Source organism: Notechis scutatus, chromosome Z (assembly GCF_049901735.1).
Source record: "Notechis scutatus isolate UNSWTSFEM ecotype Mainland chromosome Z, rNotScu1.2, whole genome shotgun sequence".
Classification (NCBI taxonomy): Eukaryota; Metazoa; Chordata; class Lepidosauria; order Squamata; family Elapidae; genus Notechis; species Notechis scutatus.
The window spans coordinates 137,757,363-137,773,326 of record NC_142025.1 but is presented as its reverse complement, the minus strand read 5'-3'; the positions used below and the strand labels follow the sequence as shown (position 1 = coordinate 137,773,326).

Sequence of the window (15,964 nt, the reverse complement as noted above, 5' to 3'; positions counted from 1 at the left end):
AAGGAGATATTTGTTTCCATTGAGTAGATCAGGTTCAGCTCATCAACAGTTTCATGAGTTTGATTGTTTATTGAACCTGAATGTTTATTATATGAAAATAATCTAATACTTTATAGTATTTATTAAATTTAATAGAACTTTAATAATTCTATGAACAACACTATAGACAATTCAAGGCCACTGTCTCAGGTGGCTGATCATCCAACCTTGGGTAATGTGTCATGTGGCTAGCTACTTATTTTCAGAGTTAGACACTGGCATGGAGCTCTATAGGGACCCAAAAGATTGGCCCCAATTAGCTTTCCATTTATCCTTCACTTATTGACCCACAGCTATTTACCAAACTTTTTATTCACTCCTTAGATAGTCCCATTGACTTTTGAGGATCAGTATTGACTACTTTGGGAAAACCTGGAATAGAGGTTCTTTCCATGCCTTCCACCATTCTGTCTTAAAGTAAATCAGTATCTACACTGCTAAGAGAGCCACTGCTGGGGTCAAAAGCTGTTTTCTCATCCTTATTTAAAGATGTGTTCCAAGTAGCATGAAAGCTTTCCTCCTAAATTGTGCAAGAAAGCAGACTGTATTTATCAGAATAGAAGTTATTTGTAGAAAACTGCATTTGTTGAATCCAGATGGCTTGATGTATCCCATATGTTTTGCTACTGGTTTTTCAATTCCTTTTGTCTCTAGTCTCACAGAAGTGTGACAAGGTTCATAAAAGCATACATTCTATACTACTTCCTTTAGTTCATATACCTCTTCTGTTATGTTATCCCATCTGATTAATGCCTTTGAAGTCTTAACCAGTTATGTTCAGTTCTTGTTTTTTAAGGCTACATTTCTGATAGCCATTACTTCTAGAGGCAATAATTTCTATACATTTAGCAATCTTTTCTTACTTTCAATTTTGTATGGGTAAAATACTCCTTCAAACAGATATATTTCTCCAAAGCAGTTTCATTTGAATAACCTTTGGTTTGCCATCGTTCTTTCTGAATCCATTCATGGATATAGATGAGCTTTAGTTTTTCCATGGATTAAACTGAAGCTTTGTACAAATCTGAAAGGCCTTTTCTGTATTATTTGTGTTCACAGAATGGCTTACAAATTTCCGTTTAACTTTTGTTAGATGATTTGACAGACCATTTTATGACTTAATCTTGCAATGTCTGCAACTTCTAAGAAGGGCTGCTTGATTTCTTCCACATCACTACAGAAACTATTTTTCAGAATTTCTGTGTCAATTCTTTGCATGACAGCCATTCAGTCACATCGATCTATGTGCATTAAAGCAAGTAACCTTTTTTTTCATGATTGGTACTTGCCCCAACTCCTACAAATAGGTTCCCCAGGTAAATTATCAAAAATGTCAAGGAGCAGATAAATAGCTTACTCAAAACTATGGATCTTTGAGAAGTCAAGCACACAACCCCACCTTTGAAAACTACTGAGTGTCTCAACTCTGGACTCCAACATTTTTGTTAATAACTTAGAAGAGAAAGTAGAAGGAATCTTATCAAAGCTGCAAATAACTGAACTGGGTAAAATAGGGAACCTTATTCTTTTCATTGAATCACAATGGGAACATAACCTCCTGTTGTATCTCCACTCTAACCATCCAAATCATTTTAATAGGAGCCGGGTTGCAGGAGTGTTAAGAGCCTCAAATTTCAGTGTTCACCACTGGATTTCACATTACTCACCTAAAAACAAACTTCCCAGTTATCATTTTCTTTCACTAAATTAATGATCAAGAAATGTTCCTGTAATTTGTTGACTTTATTGTTGATATTCTTGTTAGTTTTCCTGTAGTCTACATGATTACAAATTTCCCTTCAGTTTTTTTAAGAATTGGGATTTCTATAGCAACTTAAATAAAATACAGGTTACTTCATTTTTAAGAACATATGCTTGAAAAGATAGTACCAGTAAACCACCCCTCCAACTATGCCCTAAAAAAGAGAGAGAGAGAGGGAAAAAAAACAAATTCATTTTCCTTTGGGAGCCATCTTCAGTTATATTTATCTTAAATCAAAAGGAAAAAATCACCAGACCCAAATCTAAGACTAATTAGCAAATACAAAAATGTAATATCTAAATGAGTCAAAGTGAGTGGATGGAACCATATAACATGAGCGTACAGTGTGTCATGTTACAGAAAGCTACTGTAAATCTTGAAAATATTAAGAGTTCAGAACTGTTGGTGCAGAGCAAAAAAATTCAAGAGAGAGAAATAGACATACTTCAATTTGTAAACATCTAAATCTTTTACAAAAAGGAAGAATGCTTTAGAATTTCATAGGGGCTTTGTTTTTTAAGATCAAACTTTTTGATGCCGAATTCATAGGTTTAAAATATTTTTAAAAGTTGAAAATTCAAAATAAAGTGAAATTTGATATAAGATTCTCCAGACTAAATATGTGTCAAGGACTTTTTGAACTGACAATCAACAATCAGTTCCTTAAAAGCCTCCAGGTTCCACAACTATCACAGCTCCACTCTCAAAAAAAAAGTTTTAGGAAATACTATAACCATGATAACTAACAACAGCGAACTCGAGAAGGATTATATTCTTCTGAATTTAATATACACTTAAGAAAAAAAATTGATCTCATCAGGTAGCTTATTCACAGGTTTATTCCAAGTGGTGGCATGTATTTATTGTACAGTTCCTTAGGAACATAGGTTACAAAGGATTTTGAATTGGAGGAGGGAAAAGAGAAAGTTAAATATACAAAAGGACAATAACTGATATCTTTAAACACTAACAGAATGATAATTCATATTTCTTCTGTTTTCTCACTGCCAATCTTTAAGTACCTATACTTCCTATTCCCAGGGGTTAGATAAAATATTCAAATGATTAAAAGGGGAAAAGTGGATAAGAGATCTTTTGATCATATTCCTCTTTTCTGTTTTCTATGATGGGTAAACATTATCATATTCCCCAAAACATGAATACCTATTAAGCAAGGGGAACAACAGTGATAGATTATATTTAGGATGTTTCACAGTGCCATCATTCAACCGTCTTCAGATTATTCTTCAAACAACAATATGTCATTACATTTGGAAATCTTATATTACCCAAATAGTCCTACTTCTCTTTCACATTGTTGATGTATTATCATTTCTGGTTCAGTTTAGAGAACACAGGAATTACACAAAACAAATCAAATGAAAATTAGGAAGAGTCAAAAAAGTAAATATTGAATTTAACCATCCAGAAAAGCTGAGCACCATCTATTTTAATACGGAGGGGTGAAACAGCTAAAATGGGTTTGGCTCTCCACATTTTTGCAGTTGATATTTTTTGTTACCTTCAAACAGTCTTATTTCTCCAAGTAGCAAAAAAGATGACATCACATCTACTTGACTTTTTCTTCAATATTGCAAAGAACCAAAGTAAAGAAAATGCTACAAACAAGACCACTAGGTAATACTCTGAATTGGGGGCGTCAAGCTGGCGACCTGCAGGTTGGATGCATCATGCACAGACCACACCCATCCTAGCTCCACAAAGGGAAAACGTCACAACAAGTCACGTGACAGCTACATACGCTGCAAGTTTGACACCATGCTCTGAATGAAACATTGCCTTCCTGCTGTTCCTTCAATTTAGTTTCTGGGATCAGGTTACACTGGATGATTTTATGAAGTAATCCTTGTTATCCTAAGGATCTTTTTTTTTTACTCTGCAGAGAAGCAACAAGACTATCAAATGTGGTTATTAATATTGGTTGTGATGTCCAAGTTTTAAAAATAGCAAAACAAAACAAAAACATTTTAAGAACACCACCACCTTTGCGTTCCAGCTGAAAAGGATGAGGGGACAAGGCCATCAGAATTTATCTTGCAGGCTGGGAAAATACCCAAGCAAAGGTTTTTTCCCACACTTCCATCAGTGCAACATCGTCTCTCTTAGAGGATAATACACTTTCTTTTAGAAGATTTCTTCTTGCGTCCATTGCTGATCTTTTCTTTGTGCTTTCGAATTTCACGCACCAGGGTATAGAAGGCATCTTCCACTCCCTTTAGATGAATACAAATACAAAAAGTGGAGGAAGATATATAACACAGCGCTTTATTCTTTTAAAAATATATTAGATATATCAGGTGCTTTAATTTTTAGGAAGTGGGATTTCAAAACCGACATTTAGACAACAACAAGGATCATTTCAAAGATTCCAACTACCAAATACCTGGGTTCTAGCTAACTTTTCTTAGGCTGCTACCAATAGGCAAAAATATTTCAATCGGGGTAAAAAAATCAATGTTTTTTATGTACTGTAGCCTTGTTTATTATTTCCCCCCATACTGGCTTGTGAGAATCCCAGTTTCAATTATTACAAAGCAAAGCATCTGACATTTGGCCTACATGGTGATTAACACATAAATAATGAGGTGAAATAAGATTGAAATATAGCAGTTTATCCTACTTGCACAATACCACACCTGTCTGGTTTTAGCTGAAGTCTCTACAAAGGGGATTCCATAGCTTCTTGCAAGCTCTTGAGCTTGTTTAGTATCCACTGTCCGAGAAGGCAGATCACACTTATTGCCAACGAGGACCATGGGAACATCATCAGAGTCCTTCACACGATTGATCTGTTCCCTGGAGTTATGTAAGAGGAAAATGCGAACAAGGTGCTTCTGACCAAATCAGTTTCTAAATTCAATCCTGAGTTTTCTAGATTTGAATGAAATATATTCCAGTACTTCATTTTGCCCTGTGTGTTCACTTATATTTAAAGCAGACTATTGAAATCCAGATTATGTGCAATATGCTTTAGAAATACAATTCCTTTTCCCTCTGTTTTTGTGTTTCAGTATTCAAAATCATGAGTCTGAATGGAGGAATGATAGGATGGGGTAGAGGTGTGGATGGGGCTGAATCCCATTCCACCAAAAAAAAAAAAAAAAAAAAACACCCCACCCCAATTCAGATAAGTTATTTTGAGCAAAAAATCCCTAGGTCATATCACAGAACAGTTCTTACCAATAAGGCGTTTATATATGCAATTATAAGTGCAAGTAGTCTGGCTGTAAAGAAGAGGCTGAGACTTCCAAAATTGGAATAAAAAATATGAAGTAACCATATTTTCCTTATATATAAAATATTTGGCCAATAAACTGAGTATTCTATATACACTACACTACTACTCCTACTTACTTGCATACTCTCCCCCCCCCCCTTGAATTTGGAGTTGGGTGGCTGTTCTTTAGTTTTCTGGAGAAATCCTGTTTTGTTTTGTTTTTTGGAAAAAAAACATTACATGAATTTTTGCACCACACACAAAATGAGCTTTCATGTTTTCATATGATTTTTATTAAAGGTTTTCACAAATAAGCATGAAATGATGTAAAGTAAGATTAAGAAAAATGTGAATAGTACAAATAGAAAAAAAAGCTATATGAAGAAACAACTTCTAATCTTTATGGCAGTTACCTCTCTGCCCTCTTTAAAATTAACATAATACAATTGCTCTCTTATTCATTCTTTTTTAATCAGCACCTCAGTAAATCACCATTTTCCCCATTTTTAGTAAAAAGAAAATCCAGTCTTTAATCAAATAAAGCTCCATCATATTTTCAGTATTAGAGAGGTTTGGGGTACTTTTGCCATCATTGCTACTGGAAAGAAGCTAACAAGGAAAAGAATAGATGCTGACTGATAGCCTACAGAATTTAAGTTGTCCTCTTACCTATAATGATGAACATCTTCAAAAGACTTTGTATTATTGATAGCAAAGACACACAGGAAGCCTTCTCCTGTCCTCATGTACTGATCACGCATGGCGCTGTACTCCTCTTGCCCAGCCGTGTCCAGGATATCTAAAAGGCATGTCTCTCCATCGATAACCACCTGCTTCCGGTAGGAATCCTGAATTCAGAAGCACATCCACACACAAAGAAAAATATAACACAGGAAAAACATGGGAGAAGGAAAAAACAAAAGGCAGGAGCAAAATAATACTTCGTCACAACATTACTATACATAAAGATTTCCAGTAAAAAAGTCCTGAAGGAAAAAAAAAAGTCCTGAAGAAGAAGAAGGATTACAGCAGATTTTATGAAGTGATGAGCGTCCTTTTGCTAGTCAGAACTTACACCAAACCACTAGAGCGATGTAGATGGAACGATGATGCAAATAGAAGAAGATGCTTTTATATACATGGCACCAACAAATTTTTGGCTTTTCTCTGAGCTTTTAGTTTTTTTGGGGGGGAAGGGGGTTAAACTGTTATGCCTTTTGAGCATTAATTCTAATTTCAGAGTATCTTTTCCCCAAAAGAGCCGAGGAAATGAGCAATTGTAGTGGGGAAATAGGGCAATGGTTCATTCCCCCGCGCCCGGGAAAAAGGAGGCAGAGAAGTTTTATTTATTGGTCAAATTTATACCATCCATTTCATTCTCAAAATGATTCTGGACAGTGTACATTTATAAATTTAAAAACATTGTTTATTCTCTCCCTCTCTTCCCCCTACTCCCCCCAGTCTCTCTCTCTCCCCCCTCTCTCTCCCTCCCTCCCTCACACACATACACACACACACACACTAAAAGCAGCCAGATAAAGCAGATAAATTTGAACTGTGCAATATTAAAATATATGTAGATCATTAAGAAAGAATGCAGCAGGTATCAGACATTCACAACCAGTAAATAACCAGTAATGTATTTTGTATTTTAAGAAACCTAGGAAGGACACTGGAATAGAATGACAGAATCAAAGTGCAATGAATTCTTTGAACAAGACAAAATGAGAGAATGAGGACACTGAGCAACTCAAAGGTCAGTGCCAGTGCTGCAGTGATTATATACCTCTATAGTGGGATCATATTCATCCACAAAATGATTCTGGATTAACTGTATCGTTAATGCACTCTTTCCAACGCCACCAGCACCCACTACTACCAGCTTGTATTCCGTCATTTCTGCTGGGCTCCAGGGCAATTAAAGAAAACTAAAAAATTAAAATCAACAGAAGACACTGAAGTGAATTTCAATTCTTTTTCAACATTCATGTGATCTTAAAATTCACACTTGGACAACTATTTCTGAATATTTGCTATTTCTTTCTAGGAAGCAATAACCTGCAATAGGGTAAGCAGATAAAGTTTGGTGTTGTTTGAATCAGGCAACAGCAGTACAAGATCAGAAGGTGTGGAGAGACCTGGTCCATAAAATCACCAAGACTCAGACACAACTGGATAACATCATCATCATCATTATAAAGAGGTTTCTTGTCATTTAATTTAAAAAGCTCATGATACGAGGATTTCTACCAATCTTTTATGGGAACAGAAATCTCTTTCAAAACTGACTTAAAAGAAGGAAGCCTAACTTTCCACTAACAATTCTGTTATCTCCAAAGTTCTTATTCTAGATGGATTTCTCTCACTTTCTGGCTGGTATAATTACCTGTCCCATTCTTTTGTCTCGTTTTTTCCTGTGAGAATGTGGCCATTTTGGGTGTCCTTTTTTTGACACAATTTTTGTAATTTGTCTTTGCTACCTCTTCCTTTATCAGTGCCCACAATAATTTTTGTTTGTACCTGCTACTGACTGGTCCTGTACTATTACCCATCTGTATCTTGCTGACTATATGGGTTTTTTGACATGTGCTTACTTCCCTGTTTATGTCTGTGTTACACAGAAAAACTTCCAACAATTCTGGGACTGGATATAGATGCATCATACATATATACTACAGTTGCCCACAGGTATTAAAAAGTAAAATGAGCTGGGGTATAGCTCCATGGGTTCTTACTATTTCTTTATATAGTACCTTTAAGGGTATGTTTACAGTATATTTAATAGGTTGATTGGCATAGAAGTCCCTTTCAAGGCTTAAGAGAAGGAAAATGAAATGGGGGAGACAGTTATGTTCAAGTCATCATCATCATTTTTGCAATTGTCTATCCACTGTAGGATGAAGGCTTTCTTCAGCATGTTTCCAACCCATATGGTCCTGAGCTTTTTTTTTTTTTTTTTTGCCAATTAGGCCCATAATACTTGCTGATGTTGTCGATCCATCTTGCCTTAGGTCTCTTTTGTGGATGCTTTTTTATCAAGTGGGATCCATTTTATGGATGTCTTGGTCCACCTGGCATTAATTCTTCTTGCTATGTGACCAACGGACTTCCATGTTTTTTATGTTGGGGTATGGCACAGAAACTAAAGGAGTTACCAAAGGCTTCTAAAGGTCTGCATTTCATGGAAAAATACAGGATGGGGATGGGATGGGATGGAATAACAGTTGGAAGGGAGCTTGGAGATCTTCTAGTCTAACCCCTGCTCAAACAGAAAACCCTATACTACAATTTCAGACAAATAATTGTCCAATCGCTTCTCAAAATCTTCTAGGGTTGGGAACATTCACTATTTTTGGACAGAGACAAAAGTTAATGGAATCCAGATTTGCAGAAGTCTCTTTCAAATCTCGTCTTGTGCATAAGGTAGCTTCCCTGACAAGTTAACAAGTTTAGACCTGCTGAATCAGCGCACCTGTAAAAGGCAAGGCTGCAGTCGCCGCTTCCCATAAGGAAGGCGAAGGTCTTATCAACGGTCAGGTTATTAGCCGCCTTCCAAATGGCAAACTTCTTCCCGGGGGTGGGGTGGGGTGGGGTGGGGGGAGGAGACGAGCACCACCAAGCAAAACCAGCTTATGGCCCGTAAACTGTTACTTGCAAGAACCTCCCCTCCGCCGCAACCCCATTTATTTCAATTGCCAGGATTCCCACACAAGGGCCCTACAATGGCTGTACTCTTTAAGGACTTGGGCAAATTCGCCCACCGGCTCCTCCAGAATGAATCCTCAGCCTCCCTTTCCCTTCGTCCCCGACCAACCCAGTGCTCCATTCCTTAGCGCCACTCTTCGTGCAATTAAATCAATGCCCCCACGCCCGCTCCCACCGCCGTAGGCACTCACCCAACCCGTAGAAAGGGGAAGGAAAACCGCACTCAGGCACCCCCCATGGGGACCGAGGGCTCTCGGCGTCGGGCGGCCTCCCTTATCCAAGGCCAGGGCCTAAGGCCGGCAGCGAAAGACCCCTCCCTCTGTAGCCTGACAGCTCCCCTCCGCGTCCCGCCACACAGGGCCGCCCAGCCAATAGGTGGAAGGTACCGCCTCAGAACGACCAATCGAAGACGCCGATACCATAGAGACGCGTTAAATGGGTCAAGCTAGAGGAGCTGCGGGACGGCAAGGGCGGGGACGTGAGAAGAGAAAGCAAGAGCGTCAGCAGGAAGTGGGGCGAACGCGGCGGAGGGGGAAGAGTAAAAAAGAAGAGCCTGTTTCCCCACCCCCCCACCTCATACTAGAAAAGTTAACTTGCGGTGCAAGTTAAAAGCGGCTAATGCGATATCGGTAGCTGATTGGAGCTTCTGTGTGAAGAGTAGTCTACCCGTAATAACGCGGGAAAATTATAGTCACTCCCAGTTTATATCTTCTAAAAGTCTGGGAAGTATCGGGACTGGATGTCCCAATAAAGCAGCAGTTCCGTTTGGAAAAAAAACAAGTTCAAAGAAAAATAGAGTCCAGTTGTCTCTTGGGAAAAAAAGCACATTTGGGACAGCAGTTCTTTTGTTTGCCCCTAGCTGTGCTTGATCAGCTACGGAAGTTATTTCATTGGAGGGTATTCGTTCATCTATTCTAAGCAGCCTTTGCCCACATGGAAATTAATTTAAACTCCTTTGAGATGCTTCCCCATCTATAAAGGGGGAGGCTATGTTATATTGTGTATTGTGTTCTGGGGGGATGGGTTTTCTTATCTTGGGTTTTTAATTTTATTTATTTATTTATTTTATTTATTTTTATTTATTTATTTGATTTGCCAATTGTTTACAAGATAATAAGTATAAGTGTATACATAGTTGTGAATACATGAAATGGGTACATATAAGAAAAATAAAAGAAGAATAAGAAACAATAGGACAGGGACGGTAGGCACGTTGGTGCGCTTCATGCACGCCCCTACAGACCTCTTAGGAAAGGGGTGAGGTCAATAGTAGACAGTCTAAGGTTAAAGTTTTTGGGGTTTGGGGAAGAAACTACAGAGTCGGGTAGTGTATTCCAGACATTGACCACTCTATTGCTGAAGTCGTATTTCCTGCAATCAAGTTTGGTGCGGTTTACTTTGAGTTTGTATCTGTTGTGTGCTCTTGTGTTGTTATGGTTGAAGCTGAAGTATTCATTGACAGGTAGGACATTGCAATGTATGATTTTATATACCATGCTTAAATTTTTTTTAAGCTGCTCTGAAACAAAGGTGGGATGAACATTTAACAATAAAAATTCTACCATCTCAGAACAGACTTTGGGCATGGATGTGTTTAGTCAATACCATAATTCCATTATTCTTTAATCATTGGTATATGAAAATTATCAAATTGAAGAAATATCCTAAAGGATGAGTTGAGGGATAGGAGCTTTGGGCTACATAATCCTATTTCCAGGGAATTGGGACCCAAACTTGCATGTATGATGATACACTTAGCATGCCCAACAAAATGTTATCTGTTCACTCATACAAAATAGATTTGCACTCAGCACTTAGGTAAAGCTTCTCCTCGCACATACATGCTAGTCATTTCCGGCTCTAGGGGGCGGTGCTTGTCTCCGTTACAAAGCCGAAGAGCCAGTGCTGTCCAAAGACGTCTCCATGGTCATGTGGCCAGCATGATTAAACACCAAAGGTGCACGAACACTGTTACCTTCCCACCAAAGTGGTCCCTATTTTTCTACTTGCATTTTTACATGCTTTTGAACTGCTAGGTTGGCAGAAGCTGGGACAAGTAATGGGAACTCACTCCCTTACGCAGTGCTAAGGTTTCAAACTGCCAAACTGCCAACCTTTCTGATCGACAAGATCAGTGTCTTAGCCACTGAGCCACCATGTCCCCATAGCACTTACAATTGTGTTATTACACCCAATCTCAGAGTATTTTGGTCCTCCTATGCAGTTGGTTTACTCTACCTGACGTGACTGACCTCAGTCTTGTAAGTTTCATGTATTTATTTTATTTTATTTTATTTGTATTTATTTGGTTTGTCAACTGCTTACAAGATAATAGGTATAAGTAAAAACATAGTTATGAATACATGGATACATATAAAAAAAGAGAGAGAAACTGCTTGAATCATTTCTGAGTGTTATCTTGTAGTTCTAGGCATTAAAATGCTTCAGCCTCTTTTGCCTAGGTAAAGATTCCTACATCTCTCCATCAGGGTCATCCTCCTTATTCTCAACCAAAGTAGACTCCTTTTTGGAACTCACGGACATAGCTACTTTAGCCCAAAGATTTCTGATTTGCAGTCTCTTTGAAAATCATGGAACATTGCAATATGTAATGAATAGATGTGCAAATATGCTTTTTGCACCTTACAAGAGGCCTTTCAGGGCCTCTTTCAACCGTTGAGAGCTTATTAATATCCAACAAAGTGGTTCTGACCTATTTGGTACCCTTCCCATAGCATCCTGAATTCTTAAGTTCAACCTGACTCTTTCCCGAAAGCTCTTCACAGGGTTGAAAAACATGGAGGGGAAGAAAATATAGTTCTGTGATAGGTGACATAGGAGCTCTAATTGAGCTATTACAAAAGAGGGCCCACTTGGCTTAAAAAACATGCCAGGTTAAGATGAAAGTCCCTGCTAAAGCCAACAACTGAAGAGATGTAACAAAATGCTGTGAAAAGCAGTCTGAGAAGAAATCAAAGTCAGAACAGTTTCTTCAACACAGAACCTTCTGGAAATACGGGGCCTAGGATTCTCAATGTTCCAACCAATGTGGCCATTGTGTGTGGTAGAACAGTGTTTTATGGCACAAAACATTCCAGGAAGTCAAATAGAGTATACACAGACTCCATGGAAAAGATTTCTTCTTAAGAAGAATCATGGAACATGCAGATAGGGCCCTGCGTGGGACAACATGGGGATGATCTGTTTATTTCCAAATGTAGGTTATTTAAAAAGTACAGTTAGTCCTTGTTTAGTGACTGTAATTAGTTCTGGCAACTTGATTATTAAGTGAAGTGGTCCCTAAGTGAAAATTGCATGACTGTGGCTACAGCTTTGCTTTCTTAACAGCATCAAAGAGATACTGCCCCAAACAGCCAGTTAAGACCTAATGAAGAACCTGGATAAAAGGGCAAACTACAGCCCTTTTCTCCTATTCCCCTACCTTTTGGAATGCTCATCATGGTGCAGGGATAAATAGCAAGAAAATAATTGATATTGGCATGCACATTCATTGGAAAAGATTCTTCCAACGGAGTGTTGGAAGAAATGTCTATCTGGGTTCAGTTCCAAATGAGAAGAAAGACACCGGAAACATGGAGGCTGCTTGGAAGGATGGTTTAATGGTAAAGCAGAACCACCAAGCACATGTGATTCTGGGTAGATGACCACATGGAGTGGAGAGTGAGATATACTTAATACCCTCTCTTGGGCCTTGCAAGAAATGTATCCTATGGTTGTCAGACCCCTGGGGGCTATGCGGGGATCTAGCTAACCTTGTAGGCAGTCTGTGTCCCAGACTTGATTGAATCTTGCTGGGTGATGAGGTAATGAAGAGGGTTATGTTCTGAAAGGTGTTGGGCAATTCCTATTATGACCTAATGGCTTTGTCTTGGTTTGGATCTTGAGTGAGGGCTAATCCTATCAACCTGGAGCTGAAGGCCTTTTGTCTTGTAGATAGGATGGCCCTGTATTTCTGGGGCTATTACCAAAGGTGGGGGTTGTTTTCTAAGAACATGCTTCTCCTTTTCTCATCCAGGGAGATATTCTGCCTTTTTAATATTTCCTAGAATATTTCATTCTTCTAGATGCTAACTTTCTACAAGACTAAACAGGGACATAACGGGGAATATACAGTATATCCAATGGAGCAAGCAGTTCAGGAGGCAAACAAAAGAGTGAAATTGATTAGGGTCAATTTTAGCAGCTGAACCTGGAGGGTTCTACAGTAATCAACTATAATAGTATTTCTCAACTTTGGAAACTTTTAAGACCACACGTAAAGGTACTTAGTGCGGAAAGGGAATTTCACGAGGACAGTGGTGTCACCCAAGCAGGAAAAGCCCAAAGGGAACATCAAGCCAGCCATAAAACAAACTTGCATAGGAAAAGGAATAAAATAAAAGGTATTAAAGAAGCCCCTTAGACAAAAGCCCAAATAATTAAGAAAACGAAGGAAACAAGAAAAGAAAACCCTTACAAACACAAGACATGTCAAATCAGCAAAGCAAACAGACAAAAGACACAAAATATATTGCAAAGGAGACAGACAGGAGATTGCCACAAAACAAATATAAGAAACCATTAAGCAAAAAAAAAAGATTAGGACGAAACCGATAATCCAATCAAACCACCCCGCAAAGTTTGCCTTCTGCACCCCGCGGAGTTTACCCTCCGGCGGAAATGAAGACAACCCCTGACAGGATTTAAAACATTAAGAAATACAAACACAAGCACAAGCAATAAAAATGTGAGGCTTGAGATCGTAAGTTGAGGACTACCTGTTTCTGCTCATCGTAAAAATCTCCTCCCTTATTTTATGAATTTGCAAAAATCACATTCCCATTTTATAAAACGAGAAAAATATGTAAAATATACACTTGTTAAATGTTCAAATACATTGGCCACCAAATGAAAAGACAGGACTCCTTGGAAAAGACCCTGATGCTGGGAAAGATTGAAGGCCGAAGGGAGAAGGGATGGCAGAGGTCAGCCCACTGTGTGGCCACACAGTGGGCATGAATTGGGAGCAATCTCTGGGAGACAGTGGCAGACAGGAGGCTCTGGCTTGCTATGGGCCATGAGTTCATGAAGAGTTGGATACGACTTAGTAACAGAATAATAAAAAAAATGTACAAAGTAAATAAAATACAAATGAATAAAATCTCATTTGGATTTCTGGGACATTACCAGGGGTGGGATTCTACCAGTTTGGACCAGTTCTATAGAACCGGTTGTTATAATTTTGTGCAGTTTGGAGAACTGGCAAATCGTGGCACTGGCTGGCCCCTCACCTCACCTCCTGTCGGATTTCTGCTTTCTAGCTAATCTAAATCGCTGTTGAACTGCTTTGCCTTTGCCCAGGAGGTTTCCCTGAGGCCCAGTCAGGGGTGGTATTCAGGGGGTGGGGTGGGGAGAAGTGGCCTGAGAGCAGAGCTGAACCTTCCTTAGGACTGAAGCTTCTATTTTTCAGTGCAGACTCAGGCAGCAGATTGCAGAAAGGTAGATCTATGAGTGAATCTGTGATTCTGCGAGCAACTCAATCTGCTTTGCCTGATTTTGGGTAAAAGTTGCTCTTCAATATTTACATAAATATTTACAATATTTACATACAAGCCATGCCCAGCCAGTCACATGACCACCAAGCCACACCCAGTCAGCAAGCCACACCCACCCAGTCACATGACCACCAAGCCACACCCACAAATTAGGCCATGTCCACAGAACCAGTTGTTAAGAAATTTGAATCCCACCCTTGGACGTTACGGCTTTTTAAACACACAATCCTTGTCCCTCACATGCAAAATCAAGGGCTTATTGTGAATACAGATAGTCCTCAACGTATGCCTGCTAATAAGCCCAACATTTTTGTTGCTGAATAAGACATTTGTGAGGTGAATTTTGCCCCATTCTACTACCTCACTTGCCACATTTGTTAGGGGAAACCTGGGAAGTTGTTAAGTTAGTAACACAGAATCTGTTTTCTCCATTGACTGCTTATCAAGAAGTCGCAAAACGTGATCACATGACCCCAGGACACTGCAACAATCATAAACATGAGTCAGTTGATCTTAATTTTTTTTTATTATTATAATTTAAAAAGCCAGCCAGCGCCCGCGGGACTTGAACTGCTAGGAACTAGAGTTGAACACGAATTAACAAATTGTGAAGGAACCGCTAGGCTAAGCTGGCTCGTTCAGTTGATCTTAATTTTGATCATGTGACCATGGGGATGCTGCAACAATTGCATGAAAAACTTTTGCCAATCCTTTTGTAACTTTGAGTAGTCACTAAACAAACTGTTGTAAGTTGAGGACTACCTGTATTTTCAGCTCTTTCCAAGTGCCTTGTAGACCTGATGATAATATCAATAGAATGGAAGTGGCTAAAAGTTTTGGCCTGTTTAGGAGGATTAGTATTAATGTTTTCATAATTATTATTAGAAGAAAAAAGTCAATTTTCAGAGTAAGATGAGTGCCATATAAATAAAATAAATAAATACATTGTGCAAAAAGTTGCATTTGGCGTTTAGTGATCCGTTAAAAATGTAAATGTCAAGAAACTGGCCAAAGAAATTGTGGTGCTGAGGATGGATAATACTATATGAAGCAGCTTTAAGATTGATGCTCTCCCAGATAAGGTTGCCAAAAAGAGAGCCAACCAAAGTGGACTCTTATTTTCTTCCTGTTTTACAAACAACATGGAATGTGTCTTCTACTTGTAATGTGTCTTCTACTCTGCTCTCTTCCAATTAATTGACTAGTCAAGTAGGGCTAATTACCCCAATTTTCTATCCATTTTCTGGCACAGGATGTGAATAAACACTAAAAGGAATCAACATCTCCCCTCCTGCCCTTTGCAAGTGGACCTCATGGTACCATTATTGTCAATTATACTGATATGCTTTGTCTGTGGAGTAATGACGCACCCAAATCCATGGTTTTTTCCCCTCTATAAAACTTGGGTTCCTTCCTGTCTGGGGAATCAGAGCTCCAGCAATCCAATCAAGACATTAAGGTATGATTTTTCTGATCTGTAAGGTTCAGGAGTCAGGAGGTCTTGGTTGGTTGGGTGGGTGGGTGGGTGAGGGTAACCCTGGCAGCAGCATTTATGTGGGAGATGGAAGGTTTGCTAACTGTTTTTTAAGGTAGGCATGTGACAGAGTACTGAAAAAAGTCTTTATCTATAGAGTTTCTACCCATTGTACTGCTGTTCAGTGACGC

The 15,964-nt window shown here is 38.9% G+C and overlaps 1 protein-coding gene across 2 annotated transcripts; it reads right to left on the bottom strand.

Annotated features, from left to right (window-relative positions):
- Nucleotides 1-2,622: 2,622 nt before the first annotated feature.
- LOC113418546 (GTPase HRas) lies at nucleotides 2,623-9,072 on the bottom strand. 2 transcript variants are annotated; one of them, XM_026677467.2, is made up of 5 exons: nucleotides 8,936-9,072; nucleotides 6,826-6,967; nucleotides 5,709-5,887; nucleotides 4,459-4,618; nucleotides 2,623-4,035 (listed from the first exon to the last, which is right to left on the bottom strand). In XM_026677467.2, the coding sequence occupies exons 2-5, from the start codon at nucleotides 6,934-6,936 to the stop codon at nucleotides 3,925-3,927; spliced, it is 561 nt and encodes a 186-aa protein (XP_026533252.1). In that variant the 5' UTR covers nucleotides 6,937-6,967; nucleotides 8,936-9,072; the 3' UTR covers nucleotides 2,623-3,924. The 2 variants fall into 2 exon arrangements, with proteins under 2 accessions (XP_026533252.1, XP_026533253.1); XM_026677468.2 differs by lacking the exon at nucleotides 4,459-4,618.
- Nucleotides 9,073-15,964: the final 6,892 nt, after the last annotated feature.